The sequence below is a fragment of the Sinocyclocheilus anshuiensis genome, unplaced genomic scaffold (assembly GCF_001515605.1).
Source record: "Sinocyclocheilus anshuiensis isolate Anshui unplaced genomic scaffold, SAMN03320099.WGS_v1.1 scaffold183, whole genome shotgun sequence".
In the NCBI taxonomy this organism is placed as follows: Eukaryota; Metazoa; Chordata; class Actinopteri; order Cypriniformes; family Cyprinidae; genus Sinocyclocheilus; species Sinocyclocheilus anshuiensis.
Genome location: NW_015548309.1, coordinates 3,490,515 through 3,511,062, shown reverse-complemented (window position 1 = coordinate 3,511,062; position 20,548 = coordinate 3,490,515). Strand labels below are relative to the sequence as shown.

Here is a 20,548-nt window from a genome sequence, read left to right as displayed (position 1 = left end):
TTGTCAATGATCTCAAGGCAGCTGGGACCATAGTCACCAAGAAAACAATTGGTAACACTACGCCGAGAAGGACTGAAATCCTACAGCGCCCGCAAGGTCCCCCTGCTCAAGAAAAGCACATATACAGGCCTGTCTGAAGTTTGCCAATGAACATCTGAATGATTCAGGGGAGAACTAGGTGAAAGTGTTGTGGTCAGATGAGACCAAAATCGAGCTCTCTGGCATCAACTCAACTCGCCGTGTTTGGAGGAGGAGGAATGTTGCCTATGACCCCAAGAACACCATCCCCACCGTCAAACATGGAGGTGGAAACATCATGCTTTGGGGGTGTTTTTCTGCTAAAGGGACAGGACAACTGCACTGCATCAAAGAGACGATGGGCGGGGCCATGTATCGTCAAGTCTTGGGTGAGAACCTCCTAAATCCTACAGCGCCCGCAAGGTCCCCCTGCTCAAGAAAAGCACATATACAGGCCTGTCTGAAGTTTGCCAATGAACATCTGAATGATTCAGGGGAGAACTAGGTGAAAGTGTTGTGGTCAGATGAGACCAAAATCGAGCTCTCTGGCATCAACTCAACTCGCCGTGTTTGGAGGAGGAGGAATGCTGCCTATGACCCCAAGAACGCCATCCCCACCGTCAAACATGGAGGTGTTTTCTGCTAATGGGACAGGACAACTGCACCACATCAAAGGGACGATGGACGGTGCCATGTACCATCAGGGCCAGGGCATTGAAGCCAGCTAGGGCATTGAAAATGGGTCGTGGATGGGTATTCCAGCATGACAATGACCCAAAACACATAGCCAAGGCAACAAAGCAGTGGCTCAAGAAGAAGCACATTAAGGTCCTGGTGTGGCCTAGCCAGTCTCAAGACCTTAATCCCATAGAAAATCTGTGGAGGGAGCTGCAGCCTCGAAACCTTAATGACTTGGAGAGGATCTGCAAAGAGAAGTGGGACAAAATTCCTCCTGAGATGTGTGCAAACCTGGTGACCAACTACAAGAAACGTCTGACCTCTGTGATTGCCAACAAGGGTTTTGCCACCAAGTACTAAGTCACTAAGAGCAAATCCTCCAGCATGATCAGTCAGTCATCTATCCTCTCAACCCGTGATCAGTCAAATCTGACTCCTGCAGCTCGTGTTGGATGCAGGGTTGTCAAGTACACTTTTTTTTTTTCGATAGAATTGGGCTACTCTTAAACTTACCATGAGTTGATTTTCCCCGTTTGAAATGTACATGAATTACATTTGACTGAAATGCTTGTATTGAAACATTTTGCATTCTGTGACAAAACTGTGCTAGATGTTATGTTTTGTGAAAAAAACCAAAAATAAAATATGTAGCTTATTTTAGGTTTGGAAATGACATATTTTGAGTTTTGATATTTGGGATATGGTCATTGCGTTACTTTGGGCATTACTTTAACCACCAACCAACCACACCACAGCCCCCCACACCCACTGTCCTCTTTTTGGAAAACTAAAATATGGTCACCCTACTTTATGCGCGAGCTTGAGTGCGGAATATGCTATAATACGCCTGCCTATATATTAAAGGATCTCTCTCTTACACACACACACACGCATCACAGACGGTTCCTCCCATTTCTGGTAAATAGAGGGACTAAAGCCGGCTGCCTCCACACATAAGCATATCTCTCTGGCGGATGCGTTAATGTTTTACTGAAAGCTTAGTAACAAAGAGCGTCTTTTTAAACGGAAGAGATGTCGACAAGACCGGGATTCTACCGGCAAGAACTAAACAAGACTGTCTGGGAGGTGCCAGAACGATACCAGAATCTCACACCGGTTGGATCGGGGGCATATGGCTCAGTATGGTGAGTCCAGCAGGCGAGTTTACGAATACTACTATGAGGAAGGTTTGCCTTATGAATATTAATGACGTAACCGATGATTGGCTAAAGCGCTGATCTTCGGCTCTAGGCCGCTATCGAATCCTTAAATGAAGGCGTGGCTCATGAATATTACACTGGGAGCATCAGGAAGGTTACTAAGCAACGTCAGCATGAACTAATTAATATTCATTAGCTGAGCCTTCGCCGTAGTACGACTAGTAATTTAGCGTGCAAGAGTAGGAGAGGGTGAGGCAGGAATAAAGCCTGACAAAACAACATCCGGAACAAAATAGATAAATAACAAAATAGCACTAACATTTCATACTGAAAATTATATTTGTTGGCTTTACTGTTTAAATTTGTTTATATTGGGATAAATGCTGCTGCTCCTTTTGTTTACTGACATGTGTCAATCATTCCTTCAACAACAATGTCTGTATGACCTCATTTGGCATGTCCATAGAATGAAATCGCCTTCATCTGAATGATGCTGAACTGAAAGCTGATTTACTGTATGTATCTGGCAATCTGTCAAGAACACAAAGGCAGTATTTAAAAGAAAACACAGAGATTTCCCTGTATATCACAGGTAGTCACGGCATTTGTGTTTTTATACAGAATGACCACATACTAAGGCTTCTGATACTATAAATGTGTTTAGTTAGGTTGTATAAAGAACCTTCCAACATGCCCATCTGGTACCACAATATTGCTCTAGTAGACAACATGCTAGGCCTATTCAGTTCCGGTCTTAAAGTGAAACCGTCTTCCAGTTTTACCCGTGCCACACCCCCCATCAGCATCTGACGTCCATCTGCATGGGAAAACATCCAGATATTTCATCCTGCCGTAATGCACTCTCATTCTGAGAGATTTACATTGCACTGCACACTGTAGCATCTCATCTACAACATTAGAACCCTCTAGCCTCCCTTGTGCTGTGACTGACTGAAACAGTTGCCATGGTGACAGAGCTTCTGGCTTCAACATCTTCCCATTTTCACCATTTGCAAATATTGTGAAGATGTCAATCAGTTTATTTATAAGTACGCCACATCATTTTGATGCACCAGCAGTAGTTGCGTAATCATCCAGCTGATATGCTAAACTAAGTTTGCAAGTAAACATGTTTCTCTTCCCCTTCCCAACATGTTTTTTTTTTTTTTACCATGTTTCACAATTGTTGTGTAATCAGGCATACTGTTTCCGCTCTGCAAGCTACTGTTCTAACCGCTTTGTCTAAGAGAGCCAGGTCAAAATCAGTCTGACTCATGATGGTATAAATATAATCTTCATTAGTTATTAACCGAATGGAAACCAACAATGCCTTAAAGGAATAGTTCACCCAAAAATGAAAATTTGCTAACATTTACTCACCCTCAGGCCATCCAAGAAGTAGATGAGTTTGTTTTTTCATTAGAACAGATTTAAAGAAATGTAGAATTGCTCACCAATAGAGAATCCAAACAGTTGATAAAACTTCACAATAATCCACACCACTCCAGTCCATCAGTTAACTTCTTGTGAAGCAAAAAGCTGTGTGTTTATAAGAAACAAATCCATTATTAAGGTGTTTTAACATTAAATCATTGCTTCTGGCCAAAATAAGTGTCCATAATTTATAATAACATTTCATCCAGTGAAAACGTCCAACCCTTGTTTTCATCTCACATCAAAATCCACCCACATATTTGTTTAGAACTATTTTGAACTGTTTTTGCATGTAAATGGTGCTTGATCTGTGCATATCTGTCTCCTAATTCAGAGAAAGCAATATTATGGATAGAGGACTCATATTTTAGCTGGAGGCAACGGTTTGAAGTTAAAAACGTCTTGATGCCATGCAGCTTTTCTCTACACAATACATTAGTTGATGGACTGGAGTGGTGTGAATTACTTGTGGATTATTGTGATGTTTTTATCAGCTGTTTAAACTCTCATTCTGACGGCACCCATTCACTGCAGAGGATCCATTGGTGAGCAAGTGATGTGATGCTACATTTCTCATCTACATCTTGGATGTCCTGAGGGTGAGTACATTTTCAGCAAATTTTCATTTCTGGGTGAACGACTCCATAATATCATTCATAATTTACATATTAATAATAATCTGTACAACAAAATGTATAATTTTCATTGATTGCAATGAGCATAAAATCACATAAACAGTGGCTCCAACCAAAGTAGTGATTCAGAAACTAAACCCTGCACAATCCTAGCTAATCCAAGCTAACTAACAAATATCACAAACCCAAAGGCATTGGGGGGAAAAAAGCACCAGCACTGATTGAGGGCATCACATGGGCGTCCTGTTTTGGAAGCTATTACCAGTGTTTCTTCTCATTTGTTTGGGAGGCTTGCTCTGAAAAATAATGTGATGCAGCTCATGTCATTGTCAGTGATGCAGATGCCCCACAACATCTCGAGACCACCTGAGACCTAATTATTTCATTATCTATATTAAAAGATGCACAACACTAACAATGGATTTACACTGGAGATTTAATTGCTACTGATTGGATCCCATGTCGAGCTGACTAGGTTCAACTATTTCTAACAGCCTGGGGATATGATTATAGAGACATTGCAGTGTATCATCTGACATGAGAGGCCTGATTAAGCAATTGTTATCTTTTGTTTCAATAATAGGCCTGGTCCCATAGTAAGGAGTCCCAAGGAATCTCTCTCTCACGCACACACACACTCCCACAAACACTTTCTAACTCAAATGAGCTGTGAATTTGCATTGTTCACGGTAAGCCCTTTTCTATTGTGTGATTATTTGACTTCTTCACAGCAGAGCTGATTAATTTTAAAGGAAGGGGGCAGGGCAGACCTGGGGTGTGGAGGGGTTGAAACAAGGAATGGGAGCATCCCAAATGGGGGTTGGGTGCTCTTGTCTTTAACAGACTTCATTGTGGAAAAATAAATACAATATTTTTATAAAATATCGAAAATGAAATAAAATAAAATGCACATATCACACCATATTGCATGATTCAGTTGTAGAAAACTCCATGACTGCATCTTGCATCTTGATTAAAATATTTCTAAGAATACCTTCATTAATCAAGTTCTAAAGACCTGCCAGGGGGTTTGATATATTTAAAGTGCATTCATAACACTGAGTCACTGCAGGAATTATTACTTTATCCACTGACTCAATTTCTTTTGCTTTTCCCACCTAATTTCTCAATTGGCCTTCTGAAACTGTAAAATTTGCCTTTCTAATCAATCTCAACTGATATGACTCTAGAGCCCCTGAATGGTGAGTCAAATGTCCCTTTTACTATGTATTTATTAATTACTTCTGAGTCTTGCACTCATGCCAGACGTGATTCTCCAGAGCATTTCATTCAATCAAGAACAGAGTTTTCATTCAGAGAGTGTTTAATATGGTCCACTGCCGTGAGGAAGTGATACCATTTTGAACAAAAGGTCAAATTTAACAGGAACATACCATGGCAAATGTCTGTAGTCTCAATGTCAGCAGAAACTTTAGTTTTGAGTTGGATCAAAAAATTCCAAAAATTTCTCTGTTTCCCTTTAGCTCAGCATATGATGTGCGCCTTCGTCAGAAAGTGGCCGTCAAGAAGCTCTCCAGGCCTTTCCAGTCTCTCATCCACAGCAGAAGAACATACAGAGAACTGAGACTCCTCAAACACATGAAACATGAGAATGTAAGTCGCATGCAAACACATCGATGCAAGGGAGCAAACAAATGCCAAATGTCCAGTCCTGCACTGACATAACTCATACAACTGTTAGACAATCATCAAACATCTGAACTGAGATTGTTAGATCTGCTCAAACAACAAAGTCTAGAGCCACTTAAGTCACTCGTGTTATTTTTTTTCTGTAATCCAGGTTATCGGACTGCTGGACGTTTTCACTCCGGCAGCTTCTCTTGAAGAATTCAATGAGGTGTGAGTGTCTGCCCGGTGACTGCATCTTCATTTGAGAGTGCATAAAATAGCTTTACAGATGTCTGTGAAACTAAAATGGCACTTTTGGTTTGATTAAACCCATCTGCACTTGCAGTCGACTAATTATCAAACAACATTTGTTTTTATTTGCAAGTGTGTGATGATTTAAATGCACTAGATTGGATATAAGCCAAGACTGTCTCTGTCTTTCTAGCTATCTTGTGACCAACCTGATGGGAGCGGATCTCAACAACATTGTCAAATTTCAGAGACTTTCAGATGAACATGTACAATTCCTAATTTATCAGCTTCTCCGGGGCCTTAAGGTACATTTTCAGTTGTTGTTTTTTTTACAAACACATACAAAAGGACACAAACAGATGTTAGAATCAGTTCTGAATTGCAGACGCAAGCTGTTTTTAGTGTCTCTATGTCTCTTTTACGCTGTCCTACAGTTTTTTTTTTTTTCTTTTACAAACAGTACATCCATTCAGCTGGGCTGATCCACAGAGTGAGTGCTCCTTCTCAGTTTTTGTTTAGTGTCCAGTTTACAGGCCACAAAAGTCTTTTTCCTTTTAACCCTCTTTACAAAAGAATGACACCGTTCTGATTGAAAAAAGTAGATTTTACCTAGTTTTAACACTATGCTACATCATATAATGTTAAAAGAAATTAATTTGTACGCATGTTTGAAGGACTTAAAGCCAAGCAATGTAGCGGTGAATGAAGATTGTGAACTCAGGATCCTGGATTTTGGTTTAGCCAGGCAGACAGATGATGAGATGACGGGATACGTAGCGACGCGTTGGTACCGAGCACCTGAGATCATGCTCAACTGGATGCATTACAACCAGACAGGTAAAACAAGCTTCACCTAAAAAGTCTTCAATCTTAACATGCACCTTAAATTCTTGTGTTTTTAGATAGATAGATAGATAGATAGATAGATAGATAGAGATTGTGAACTCAGGATCCTGGATTTTGGTTTAGCCAGGCAGACAGATGATGAGATGACGGGATACGTAGCGACGCGTTGGTACCGAGCACCTGAGATCATGCTCAACTGGATGCATTACAACCAGACAGGTAAAACAAGCTTCACCTAAAAAGTCTTCAATCTTAACATGCACCTTAAATTCTTGTGTTTTTAGATAGATAGATAGATAGATAGATAGATAGATAGAGACAACATCTGTATTTATGTTCTGTGCAACTGGTTGATCAAATACGATTAAATCTGTTTTACAGTGGATATCTGGTCTGTTGGATGCATCATGGGTGAACTTCTGAAGGGGAAGGTTTTGTTTCCTGGCAACGATTGTATCCTTCCTTCATAAAAGCCACTTACACCACCTCTTAGTGTGCTTATGTGTGGTTTTTGAGTGAGTCTTGCTTCCTGTAAGGCAGGTGACGAAAGCACAGCCTAAATGGTTCAAATGAAATTATAGTAACTGAATGTAAGGAACTAGAAATCAGTTTCCAAAGATGGAGGTATCAGATGGGTATCTTTCTATAGGCCAGGCTTTCTTATACTTTCAGCTGAATACTCTACGCTCTCTTGAGGGGATCTGTATAATCTTTAACATAATTTGTTCAGATATAGATCAGCTAAAGAGAATCATGGAGGTTGTAGGCACTCCCACGCCTGATGTTTTGAAGAAGATATCCTCTGAACATGTGAGAAGAGACCAACCGTTCAGTTATTGGTTTAATTTATTCATTCTAACAATGTTACTATACTACAATAGTACATGCGACTCAATGGATGATAGATTGACTGAAATCAAACCATAGTAAGTTTTTTTTTTTTTTTTACTATGCATCCAGGCTCAGAAGTACATCCAGTCTCTTCCACACATGCCTCAGCAGGACCTGGCGAAGATATTTAGAGGAGCAAATCCACTGGGTAAGACTAAAGGCCTGCTCACATTAAGAATGATAACTATATTAGCACCCACGCACCATATTAATGCGAGCTACATTTATGCCATCTGCCGCTTTGAATGCTCGAGCGCTTTAAAGTCTGCTGGATTCTGATTGGCTGTCAGTGATTTTAGCGTTCATCAGCAGGGAAAAAAAAAAAAAAAAAACGTTCTAAAAGTTCCAAAGATACCATTCGTTGTATCATTATTGCTATAGTTGTGGAATGATTTTTAAAACTGTATCTCTATAGTTATCGTTATTGTTATCATCCTTGCTGTACAAGCAATTATCAATATCAAACAATATTAAAAAAAAAAAAGTTACAAAATTCCATATTTTTTTTTACCCATTTTCAACTCTTTCCTAACCCCATATTCCCTCTTTGACAGCGGTTGATCTGTTAAAAAAAATGCTAGTATTAGACTGTGATGGGAGGATTTCAGCCAGTGAAGCTCTGTGCCATCCATACTTTTCCCAATACCACGATCCTGAAGATGAACCGGAGGCGCCGCCGTATGATCAGACCCCTGAGAGCAAGGATCGCACACTGGAGGAGTGGAAGGGTGAGAGGGAGTCTTCCATTAAATGTTGTAAACTTACACTAAAACACCACCGTGCTGAAGCTATTTTTGTTCATTCAGAAAATCATTGTGAACATAATCTGGCAAATTGATACATTGTAATATAAAATGAACCATTTCATATTTTTGTCACACTTTTTGTCTTTATTGATTTATATTTAAATCCTAATATTAAAATATAATAAACTAATATTTTGAAATTGTACAGTGAGTGACTATGGAAATTCACTCTCTCTTTCTCCCTCTACAGAGCTGGTGTTTGAGGAAGTAAGCAATTTTAAAGATCCTCCCAATAAACCTGAAAATCTTCAGGTTGAACAATAAAACTGAGCGTAACTACAATCCAGGAAGATGCCGCCCTCACCACTGTCTGTCTTTCAAACATACGAACTACAGGACTGGTGGACATACTGTATGAACAGCTTGCAGTCATGACTATGTATTTCCAAAGCATGACGCCCTTCCTGTATGTGGGTGTATGTTCATACACACTTAATTAAGAGCAAAACACGACCGGTATTGTTTGAACATAGACACAATGTATTAATATTACAAGGTGCATGTTGTGTGTGTGTGTGTGTGTGTGTGTGTGTATGTATGCAGAGTTGTGTGTTTTGAGTGTTTTTTATATTTGATGTGAGACAGGTGAAGCAGGGTATGGTGTCTTTCATATGAGACCAAAACAAACTAAGCAGGAGGAGGAGAAAAATATGTTTACAATGTTGGACATGGAGTGGGATGTGTGTCTTAAAAAGTTCATATATGCATCAATGTACAAAAGTCTCTGCATAAAACTGAATCAGTTACATAATCTCTTTACTCGTTTTGCATCTGCAAGGCTATCTGAATATAACATACCTCAAATGCATCATGTGTGTTTGCATTGAATCACACCTCAGGTGAAAATGAAGTGATTAATAATTGTTTAGTTACAGAAAACAGATGGTGGTGAGAGAACTCACCCCAGCCACAAATACTGTCTTTTCTTAACAAAAGGTTGAAATAAAGGTTACCTGTTAGTTTACGCTGCACTACAACAGTGCCGGATAATTCAACATTATGCTGGACATGTTTTTCTTTTCTCAGGTTATTTAAAGGACCAGTATGTCGCTTGATGTCATTTATTGTAATACATAAATTTCCGCGTCCATTTCTATAGTACAAGTCAGTTGTCATTTGTTAATATCCATATCTATCACAAAACCTGTTAAGTACATCTGGGTCATAATTCACCCTAAAATTAACAAAAATAATAAAATTGTTATCTTGCATTTAAAAAAGAAACTTTTATGACCATTATGATTGTTTGCATTGTGACATTATTTTCATTACAATTAAGCAAATTTCTCTCAATTTCCATTATGATAAAACGCAAATAAATAAATAACAACAACAATAATAATAATAAATAAGTGAGTGATTGAGTAATTATACATTTGCCATACTGCCTTTAATTTATACAAGTGTCAAATATATACGATTTTAGGAATATAAGAAAATATGTATTTATGAAAATAATGTCAATGTCAAAGAAAGAAACAAATCTTGAAATGACCTTGGATTTTGCGCAACAATTATGATTTTCTTTGTATGTTTTTCTTTTCTCAGGTTATTTAAAGGACCAGTATGTCGCTTGATGTCATTTATTGTAATACATAAATTTCCGCGTCCATTTCTATAGTACAAGTCAGTTGTCATTTGTTAATATCCATATCTATCACAAAACCTGTTAAGTACATCTGGGTCATAATTCACCCTAAAATTAACAAAAATAATAAAATTGTTATCTTGCATTTAAAAAAGAAACTTTTATGACCATTATGATTGTTTGCATTGTGACATTATTTTCATTACAATTAAGCAAATTTCTCTCTATTTCCATTATGATAAAACGCAAATAAATAAATAACAACAACAATAATAATAATAAATAAGTGAGTGATTGAGTAATTATACATTTGCCATACTGCCTTTAATTTATACAAGTGTCAAATATATACGATTTTAGGAATATAAGAAAATATGTATTTATGAAAATAATGTCAATGTCAAAGAAAGAAACAAATCTTGAAATGACCTTGGATTTTGCGCAACAATTTTGATTTTTTTTGTGTAAAATATAATTTTCCTTTTTTTTTTTTTTTTTGAGAAAGCAATTTCAATTCAGTCTTCTGAATGTTTCTTCTGTCTAGTGAAAAGAATTACACAACATTTAAAATGTATTTGGGGAACAGCAGCAGAATGAATGTGTGTGTGTGTGTGTGTGTGTGTGTGTGTGTGTGTGTGTGTGTTGGTGTTTGTGTTTGTGTGTGAGTGAAACTGCATTTCAGGAAGTGTTAGTGTCACAATTATTTCTCAGTATATGTTTTGGAAGGTCCTGAATGACTACTTTGATGTCATGAAACTAGTCAGCATCCTCTGAAGTTGAATGGGGAAAATGGGTTTGGTTTCTCACATTTACACTTTATGTAAATGAACGTTATCAACAACTGCCCTGCTTTCAGTCCAGTCCAGTGTAAAAAATATACTAACTACTTGCTACAAACCAAGTGTCACTTCTCTGATGTTGTTCAGATGTCTTGGTTATGTTGCCTTAGCACTTTGCCCTTATGTATCTGCACCCTCCTTCTGGGCTTTTGCGTGCCTTTTAACAAAGATAAAAACTGCCTTCAGCTGTTTCAGTGGGAGTGGATAGGTCTTTCTCCTTTTGTAAGTTAGCCAGTCCACTTAGCATATGTATCCACGACCCCCTCACCATCTCTTTTAATAAAATCAACTATTTTCCTGAAACCCATCAACGTGTTAAGTATTTTAAAACTAGAAGGAGTCAATCAAACCTCATTTACAGATCCGACAACAATCTGAAAAGGCTGCTTTACGATGATCAAATGTTTATTCCAGCGTGTCTCCCGTGCGTAACTGGAAACTTTGAACCGCCCCCAAATTTACCGGTGCTCTCCAAGTTGCGCTCCCTTTGCGCTCGTTCTCCGAGAGTTTCTTTATCAAAATATCCGACAAACAGTGAGAACGTAAAAAGGATAGTTTCATATTTGAAACATTACTTTCAACACTCTCTGAGGATGTCACTCCGAACCAGGGCAGGATTTTATCGCGGGGAGATAAACAGAACCGTTTGGGACGTGCCGGAGAGATACAGAGATCTCATTCAGATAGGAACCGGAGCATACGGCACGGTCTGGTAAGTACATTATTAGTATTTAAAAGTTCATAATTCTATAGCGTTTCTGAATTATTTAGTTACTTCCAGGGGATCTACTTTTAAAAAGTTTCTGTTCTGTAGTTTTCGGAATTTAGTGCAAAGAGTCTTCTTACACAATGCAGCGTTCTTAGTAATATTTTTGTGGTATAGCCCACATGTCGTATATGAATTTATTGTAAATTTGTAAGAAATAGCAGTACTTTCGTTCGAGCGGCATACTGTTGCTATGGTTACCGCTGACGAAATGACTTAAAATGCACGCTGAGACAAAGCTAGTCTTCTGTCTCTGTAACGTCAGTAGATAGGAGGATATTTCTCAAGGAAGCTGTGCAATGCGCAATGAACGCTGTTAGATTGGCCTTCTTTTTTTTTTTAAATTGCATCATACACTTCCATCTGTTTTCTTAATTATCCTTCAACTAAAGCCCTCGTGGCTTATCTGGGTGAAACTGTGAAACCTCTGTAAACTTTTCTTCCTTGGCAAGACAAGAGGTCAGATAACAAAGCCTCCCTGCTGATGCCATTGTCTGCGCTTAACAAGCAGAAGTTGCCGAATTAAAGCCATTATGTTGGTCTTCAGCAAGCTTTCCACTTTAATAGATTTTTCACTTGTCCAAATTGCTCAAGTTTCAGATTGAGTAATGAACCTATCGCACATTAAGCTATGTCCACAACCTCTTTCCTAACCACATCTTCATGTCCAGACGTAGAGGTAGAAAAATGCAGTGACTATGTAATGAAGTAGTGGACTTTGTAATGGTCTTGCAGATGGTTATAAAGACAATTGTCAAGCACTGATCTTACTCTTCTCAATATATCCAAAGTTCAGCCAATGACCATAAGACAGGAGTGCGGGTGGCCATCAAGAAGCTCCACCGGCCGTTCCAGTCCAGACTGTTCGCCAAACGTGCTTACAGAGAGCTGCGACTGCTCAAGCACATGAAACATGAGAATGTATGTTACCAACATCTACATTTACCATTTACATTATTAAAGAACTGTGTGTCATTAATTAATAATCTCATAAGGTTGCTTTTTTCCCTTGTTCGCCTCTCTGTAAGAAGTCTGGCATGTATTTACTTTGTTCATGTTTTTCATGCACCCTAATATCTAATTCTAACCAACTGGGCAGGTTATTGGACTGCTGGACGTCTTTACCTCGGAAATCTTGTTGGACAGATTTCAGGATTTGTGAGTCAATTCTTTCAGTTCTAATGCTACTAAAAAGCTAAAAAACTAGATTTTGTTGTCAACAAAATTAAAAATATTAACTAACATTATGTAATTTAGATCATTAGCAATTGTTCAAAGTTCTGTCAGATCACCAATGAAACAGCAGTTAATGTCTTTTTACTCTCAGTTACCTGGTGATGCCGTTTATGGGCACTGATTTGGGAAAGCTGATGAAGATGGAGAGATTATCGGAGGACAGGGTGCAGTTTCTGGTCTATCAGATACTGAGGGGTCTGAAGGTTAGGCACAGATACACACACAATCACATTTGTGAAACATTATGTCCTTCTTTATAGCTTTGTGGTATCTATAAATCTCTCGCTCTTGCTCTTTTTCCACAGTACATTCATTCAGCCGGAATCATTCACAGGGTAAGTGACCTCGGAGAGTTTAAATAGATGCACAGAGGGGGTTGGGTGACTACTTCATTCAACCCTGACGTTCATTCATTCTCTGTCCATCTCTTCTCTTTTATAATGTCTGAGAAAATGCATGGAGGCGTGCGTTATTGTTTCTTTAAAAGCAGGCTATATATAATAAGTAGGAGCATTTGTACTACCTTAGATGTACATGTATTAGTTGTATTTACTGTAAAAATGTCTACTTTGGTTGTCTTTCTTCAGGATCTCAAACCAGGAAATCTGGCAGTGAACCAGGACTGTGAATTGAAGGTATTAAACCAACTTGGTCTATAGCACAATTTAAATGAATGTCTACATCAACTTTCCTAAATAGCTGGAGTTTCAAAAATCAAAAGTGTAAAAACGGTACATTTTGTGTGCAGATCTTGGACTTTGGACTAGCACGTCAGGCAGATTCAGAGATGACAGGTTATGTTGTGACCCGCTGGTACAGAGCACCGGAGGTTATCCTCAACTGGATGCACTACTCACAAACAGGTGAGATACACTACCAATAGAGACGTGTACAAATAAATGTGAATTTTAGTAGGGGAACCCCGCCAAAAAAACGTGTATTTTACCCCCCGGAATGCGATTTTTAACTGGGGACCCCCTCGAAACGCGATTGGGCTAGTTTTGAGTAGCGATTGGGCGGGTTTTCTTGTGAAAACCTGGCAACCCTGGCACCAAGTTACAACACACGCACTATTAAATATTTTTGCTTTGCACCATGAAACTGAATTGTAACATTGCTCTACAAATAAACTAAATATTTATAGAAGCCTCCAACGAGAAGTAATGTTTTAAATAAAATCCATCGCAGATTGAATTAATTGCATCAAACTCATTTTACCTGACAGACTTCAATGCTTTAGACGTGCATGATATAATGCTGGCATTTACATTCATTTACATTTTAAGAGGGAGAACATTATGTGAATAAATTACTTTGTTAGCAGCTCTTCAGCACGAGCCCAACCTAAACAGTGCAACTCTGTATGCATTGGTCTGAGTTTTGCATGTCAAATAAAATCAATCATAATAAATAAATTTGGTCACTTTATTTTAAGGACCAATTCTCACTATTAACTAACTCTTAACTATGATTTTTCCTCGTTAAACTCTTCATTTGCCACTAAATAATAGTTAATAAGGTAGTTTTTAAGTTAGGTATGGGGTAGGTTTAAAGGATCGAAAATGTGTTCATGCAGAAAAAAGCATTAATATTATTTTACAAGTACTAATAAACAGCCAATATGTTAGTAATATGCATCATAATAAGCAACTAGTTAAAAGTGAGAATGTTTCCTTACAATAAAGTGTTACCATAACTTTTTTTAAATTAATTTTTCCATATTTTTTTATGCATCAGTGTTTATTGATACTTATAACATAACTGTTATGTTATTCATGGTTAAGTAGTATTATATTTCAACAGAAATGTATTTTTACCATTAGTTATGAGAGACAAAAAAAGTTAGAATCAAAGAAAAACTGAAATTCACAGCATTTCAACAACTTCTGCTTACAAATTTAAAGGCTGCTATTGGATCACTGAGGGTAAATGTCATATTATGCAAGTTACTATACATTACTACATTCTGCCTTAAGAACAAATGGTGCAACCAAATTTGCGAAGTTAGTTACAGACCATCTAATAGTTATTAAGCATCTAGTGTGAAAGAACTTATGAACAGCTGGTTCAACAACTGATGTGATTATTAATTATGTGATTATTATTTTCTGTTTTAGTTGACATCTGGTCAGTTGGCTGCATCATGGCGGAGATGTTGCTTGGAAGGCCACTTTTTAAAGGAAATGACCGTATCTTTTTTGCAATGTCACTGAATTTCAGGGGATCTGCTTTCACATGTTCTAGTGACTATGATGATTAGTTGACTGATTTAATTTAATGGAAAAATAATATGTTGTTCTTTGCTTGAGTATTTAACTGTAGCTATCACTGCACATTTGAAAATCAATCAACTGAACTGACTTTACTACAATCCACAGTAGAGATTAAACAGATGAAGTCTGTGTTAACTGCACTGCCTCTATTGTATCACTGAATCCTTGACATAGACTTGTAGATCTGGACCAGCTGAGAGAGATCATGAAAATCACAGGAACGCCAGCGCCGGATTTCATCATGAAGCTACAGAGCCAAGATGTGAGTGTATTACAGATAATAAGAAACACTAGGAAGATTAATTAATTGCATGCACACACACACATGCAGACATGCAATTGCACAACTGATGCATGTGTATTTTCTTCATCCACCCAAACAGGCCAAAAACTACATCAGAGGTCTACCTAAAGTACCAAAGAAAGACTTAAACACTATTTTCTTTAAAGCCAGTTCAGAAGGTAAGCCATTTTTCTTTTGCTACACTGCTAGGGTCAATTGTAAGAGTTATTTGTGTCTAATGAGTGTCTTTTTTTTCAGCGGTGAGCGCTCTGGAGCGGATGCTGGTTCTGGATCCAGACAAACGTGTGAGTGCTGCAGAGGTGCTTGAGCTCCCGCTGTTTACAGAGTTCAGAGAACCTGAGGAAGAGACGGAGGCCCTGCCTTATGATCACTCTATGGACAACACAGAAATGCCTCTCGATCAATGGAAACGTATGAGATATCATCTTAATAGCTCAATTATGAAATAAGAGAATTGCTAGGTTTTATTTCTATGAGTTGAGGTCAAGAATGAATAATGTAGGAGAGAGATGAGAAACATGAATATTCCTTAGTTCTGATTCATTGACATTTCTGTCTCTCACTTTGCAGGACACACTTTTACAGAGATCCTGTCATTCCAGCCATCCATCACAGAGATCAGGGACTCCAAAGAAACATCCCTCTGAGTGAACGCAGAAATACATGTCACATGCATAAATGTATGTGAAAAGAAAATGTAATGAATGTAAACTATATGACTTTGTAAGTAAATGTAAGAATTTGTCACAATGTTGTTCAGTTATATAAGGTTCCAGATTATTGTAGTTATGTGAATTCTCTTTATTAGATGACTTGAATATGCAAAATCCATGTTTTACTTGCAACCAAAAAACATTTTATTTGAATGCTAGTCTTAATTATTTCAGTGTGCCAGTAGGCTTATGTTTTATATACTTTACTGATCAGTTCTTATTTAATTTATTAACGCAAGTTTACACAGTGTATGCCATGGTTAGCACATTTAACACCACACCTCTTTTTTTTTATTAATGAATAAAACCATCTTAATGAGAAATTGCTAGTAAATTTCATAAATAATTTCAAAGAAACAGCAAGTACATTGAATTAAATGTAATATTTGGAAGCAAAAGACTGAAATAGCATTTTCTTGTAAAACATACTACAATAATCCTTGTTTTATTATTTCTTATCTTAAAAAAAATTTTCAGTGTATAATTATTTGAGATTTTGCCTAAACAAATCTGATTATTTTTCAACAACCATTAGCTTTTCCTGAATAAGATTGCATAACTCATCTTGCATAAGTTTAGCTTTAAAAACCAAGCACCCAACACAAAAATAAAACGGTAACATGCTTAACTACTGCTAAAGTTGCACCTGTACTATTTTCCCACAGATGATACAGATAAAAAATTCCATAATAAAGGCTGAAAAATAAACAGCAAAAAATTAACAAACCAGTGTAGCTAAGCAGGTCACTTTGTATGGCATCCTTAAAGCTGCAGTCCGTAATTTTGCCTCGTCGCCATCTCTGTTTGAAAACCTGCAATTGCAGTTATTTGCGCAATTATCTTCCTTGCGTGGGTTGTGCACCGGCACAGCTCCAGCGCGGATGAATCTAATGTTTTGAGGTGAATGTGTGGCAGTCAGACAGACAGACACCGGTGTGGATACTGTACTTCGGAATCACAGATTCTAGCCTACGTCTTGGAATACATGACCCAAATAAGCATTTTCACCGGATATTGTCATCTGAACAAGTAACAAGTCTGCCACTTTTGCTCTGACCAACTGAGGAAAAAAGCATTATAATAAATCCCGCTACCAATGGCGATTAAATCTAACAATCACTTAGCTCATATCACACCAAACCGTGCAAATTTTTATTGTTATACTTTTTTCTCAAATTGTTCGTTAACAACATCAGCATTGCCTATGTGTATAGTGTGTATTAGCGTGTAGATTTAAATTTCTGTACAGTCTAATCTCTAATTGTCATACCATTCGAATTTCATATTAAGAAATTCTTGTAACCCAAAAGGCAAATTATTCTTCTTTCGAACTGGTTCTCTTTAAAATACAAATCTTGTGTAATCCCACATATGCTATCTGTAATCAGATGCACATTTAAAACTGGAATTTAATTTCAGTCACATGTATTTCATAAACACATAATCCTTTCTGGATTACAATCCACCATCAAAATGATAAATGTAATTATCATTTCAGCTGCTGTGAGAAAAGGCTATAACGATCCGCCACCTCACTGTAAAACCCGTTAAGTTCAGAATACTCAATTTTTGTGTACACCGATTACCTCAAAAAATGTAATTGAGCAACTCAAATTTTTTAAGTTAACATTAATCATAAATAACAATTAAGTCAAACTAAAAAGCTTAAATTTGTTTTTGCTTAATGTTTAAGTGCAGTGTACTTAAAATTATTGTTTATCATACGTAATGTTTTTCATTTAACAATTATTTTAATGCAGTAGTGCTTTATTAAATACAAATACTAACAAAAAAAAATACACTTATGCATAAAAAAAAAAAACACGCACAACTGTGGCTATACAATTGAGGATTTTTTATTCAGCCTTTTTTAAACCGCATGAACGGTGTATTTCTGAATGTCAAACACTGGAAGATCATCTCATCACAACTGCAGTGCTTGCAGGACTTGTAGTGGTTCCGTTGTCCACGATAACAAAATCAGCAGGAGAGGTGTTTGTGTCAGTGATGTCTGGCTCGCCCAATTCCTCCTGGAATAAGCACAGAGGGTAAAAATTTAACTTTAACTTCAGAGACTAAAAGTAGACATTTATATTTACTGCCAATAGTGTGGGCAACTATAAAGTCAGAACCCGGAAGAGTAATTCGCCGTGGGTTCCTTCTAGATTTTCCTATGGGGTTTTATAATGGGGTTTTTCAATTAAAATAAAGCCTGTGGTAAACATAACTTGACAATACTTTTACGTTTTGTTGTACAACGTAAATTACACACATCCATACCCAAAATACAAATTTTGAAGCAGTTATGTTCATTTTTTAAAACGTATGTTTTTAATAAGTAGCTAGATAAGAAGGTTTAGGCTGTGAGTGTGTGCAGTTTATATTGTAGTACAAAATGTAGAAGTATTGTCAAGTTATGTTTACCACAGGCTTTATTTTATTCATAAATTGAAAATCCCCATTAAAAAACCCCATAGGAAAATCTCAAAAGAACCTACAAGTTTGTAGATTGCTTTTGTAAAATTAATATATTGCAAAATTCATGCCTGTGTATTAGCTTTAACCTTACACAGCACATTTACCAGGGCATTTCCCCAAAAACAGCATTGTTTGGATAAGATGATCGTAGAAACATTTGGCACCAAATGGTCTCAACAATCGACTTAGCTCACGATGCTTTTATAAGTTGCATCAACGATTTAACAGACTTTAATTGCAGTGTTCTTAATCTTTATAAGTTAGTAGTACTGTTCGGGTTTACAGTGCTCGATAGCCTAGTAGCCGGGACAACTTCTTTGTGTTTACAGACGTGACCGCAATGATGCAGCGGCATGCGCGAATTTCCCACGAATTCCTACCAGTACCACTCAAAAAAAAACATTATTATAAGCTAATCGATGTGAATCGGACTAAAGTAAGGCTATAGTTTTGAACACTGGCTGGTTACCTGCTCAAATATTAATTTCGGATCATTTTTAGCCAAAAAAAGTTACTGACTACAGCTTTAAGAAGTGCAGAAAGTAAGAGCATGTTTATAAAAAAGGCATCAAAGATTTTTTGAGCATAAATGGCAGAAGTTTGTGCTTTATATCTGTAAAACGGCACTGCTGGCAACTAAAAACAAATTTTAAACAGTTTAAACTTCTGCTAAAAAGTTAAGGCTTAGTATTTTTTTAGCACAGCAGGGGGCTGTTTCATAAAACAAGTTTACCAAATAAGCCTTATTTCAGTTAGTCTGACTTATTTTCACTTGATTTGGTTTCATAAAGCAAAATTACCATAGCTCAAGCTCAGTCACTCTGGCAATTTATGCTGGAAAACTAACTTGGTCTGAGGCAGGCTAAGCTGAGCTCCTCTAACTATGACCAATAGAAACGCATTGATAATACCGCTGACTCTCTCACATAGCTAAAATTATTTGACGTTATCAGTCCAAAAATAAAAGTATACAGAAAATGCAACAAATAAATCAAATAAATAAAAATATAGGCTACATGCGCATTCAGTTGAACAGCAGTTTCTAGCCATGCAGCCTTGCTCCGGTTGTATGACAGCTGTACTTTATGGTTATTAGTAGAACATTAAAACATTACAATATAAAATTGCTCTTTAAAGCATTAAAAACACTAAATTAAAAGTTAAAATCACTAAATTAAAAATGAAAATAAAAAATATATAAAACAGACTATATTTTATGAGGAACACACATTTAACTCATTTGAGCTAGTAATTAGGGCTGTATTAGCTAGCTTATGTAGCAGATCTGATTCTATACATAAGGAATTTTAATATTTCACTCTTCCCAACAGGCTACACTTACATTTGATTTACAGTTACTGCTATCAAAAATACACATATGTAGGATTAAAATTGATGATTTTGATTTCGTCCATGATTTTAATTTCATTGGGACGTTGAGGGCTGCTTAAGAATAAGCGTGCACATCAAATTATCTTGACTCACTGAACCTGGATCGAATTAGTGAGATTCCGTGAACTTAAATAGTCGTTTATGAAACCGCTTTAGTCCCGATTGATTTGTTAGGTTATTTCAATTCAGGTTTTGGACTTTAATCCCCGCTTTTCTTAGCATCTTTTATGAAACAGCCCCCAGGTCTGTTCCAGAGAAATCACATTGAGTGCAGAAATCAGCAGTGGTGGAAACAGTACTGAAAAAATATACTCAAGTAAAAGTACCATTACCTTAAAAAAAAAAAAAATCTCACTACTCATGAGAATTGAGTAGTGAGTACTGAGCTGTGGATTCTTCCCCCTCATAATAAACGCTGTACACCGCAATTTATACATTTTAAAAACGTTGTACATTCTGTAATTCACATCATCTTGTTTGTCATAAAAAATGAAGAATATCTATCATCCAGCTGTTTTAATTTTGACTGCCAACACTTTAAAATACATCAAAACAGCACGGAAACAGTATTCAGTTGAAGAAAAGATGAAAGTTATTCTCAATACAATCA

The 20,548-nt window shown here is 37.0% G+C and overlaps 2 protein-coding genes across 3 annotated transcripts; both read left to right on the top strand.

Moving 5' to 3' along the window:
* The first annotated feature begins 1,610 nt into the window (after nucleotides 1-1,610).
* On the top strand, nucleotides 1,611-9,001 carry LOC107656380 (mitogen-activated protein kinase 11-like). Of its 2 annotated transcripts, XM_016444195.1 has the most exons (12): nucleotides 1,611-1,841; nucleotides 5,410-5,539; nucleotides 5,727-5,785; nucleotides 6,000-6,111; nucleotides 6,267-6,296; nucleotides 6,481-6,541; nucleotides 6,770-6,871; nucleotides 7,034-7,105; nucleotides 7,383-7,462; nucleotides 7,613-7,691; nucleotides 8,098-8,271; nucleotides 8,540-9,001. In XM_016444195.1, exons 1-12 carry the CDS (start codon nucleotides 1,729-1,731, stop codon nucleotides 8,611-8,613), a joined length of 1,086 nt encoding a protein of 361 aa, XP_016299681.1. In that variant the 5' UTR covers nucleotides 1,611-1,728; the 3' UTR covers nucleotides 8,614-9,001. The 2 variants fall into 2 exon arrangements, with proteins under 2 accessions (XP_016299681.1, XP_016299680.1); XM_016444194.1 differs by lacking the exon at nucleotides 6,770-6,871 and having other exon boundaries at nucleotides 6,481-6,643.
* Nucleotides 9,002-10,596: 1,595 nt separating this feature from the next.
* On the top strand, nucleotides 10,597-16,260 carry mapk12b (mitogen-activated protein kinase 12b). The gene is made up of 12 exons (XM_016444193.1): nucleotides 10,597-11,488; nucleotides 12,334-12,463; nucleotides 12,642-12,700; nucleotides 12,870-12,981; nucleotides 13,084-13,113; nucleotides 13,366-13,413; nucleotides 13,527-13,641; nucleotides 14,896-14,967; nucleotides 15,234-15,313; nucleotides 15,435-15,513; nucleotides 15,593-15,766; nucleotides 15,926-16,260. The coding sequence occupies exons 1-12, from the start codon at nucleotides 11,178-11,180 to the stop codon at nucleotides 16,000-16,002; spliced, it is 1,287 nt and encodes a 428-aa protein (XP_016299679.1). The 5' UTR covers nucleotides 10,597-11,177; the 3' UTR covers nucleotides 16,003-16,260.
* The last annotated feature ends 4,288 nt before the right edge of the window (nucleotides 16,261-20,548 follow it).

Excerpts from the sequence above, each read along its gene's own strand:
- LOC107656380 (XM_016444195.1), top strand. The coding sequence starts at position 1,729 with ATGTCGACAAGACCGGGATTCTACCGGCAAGAACTAAACAAGACTGTC. Across the intron at positions 1,842-5,409 it reads GGGGCATATGGCTCAGTATG|CTCAGCATATGATGTGCGCC; the intron begins GTGAGTCCAGCA and ends GTTTCCCTTTAG. Across the intron at positions 7,463-7,612 it reads AGAAGATATCCTCTGAACAT|GCTCAGAAGTACATCCAGTC; the intron begins GTGAGAAGAGAC and ends CTATGCATCCAG.
- mapk12b (XM_016444193.1), top strand. The coding sequence starts at position 11,178 with ATGTTTATTCCAGCGTGTCTCCCGTGCGTAACTGGAAACTTTGAACCG. Across the intron at positions 12,982-13,083 it reads AGATACTGAGGGGTCTGAAG|TACATTCATTCAGCCGGAAT; the intron begins GTTAGGCACAGA and ends CTTTTTCCACAG. Across the intron at positions 13,114-13,365 it reads CAGCCGGAATCATTCACAGG|GATCTCAAACCAGGAAATCT; the intron begins GTAAGTGACCTC and ends GTCTTTCTTCAG.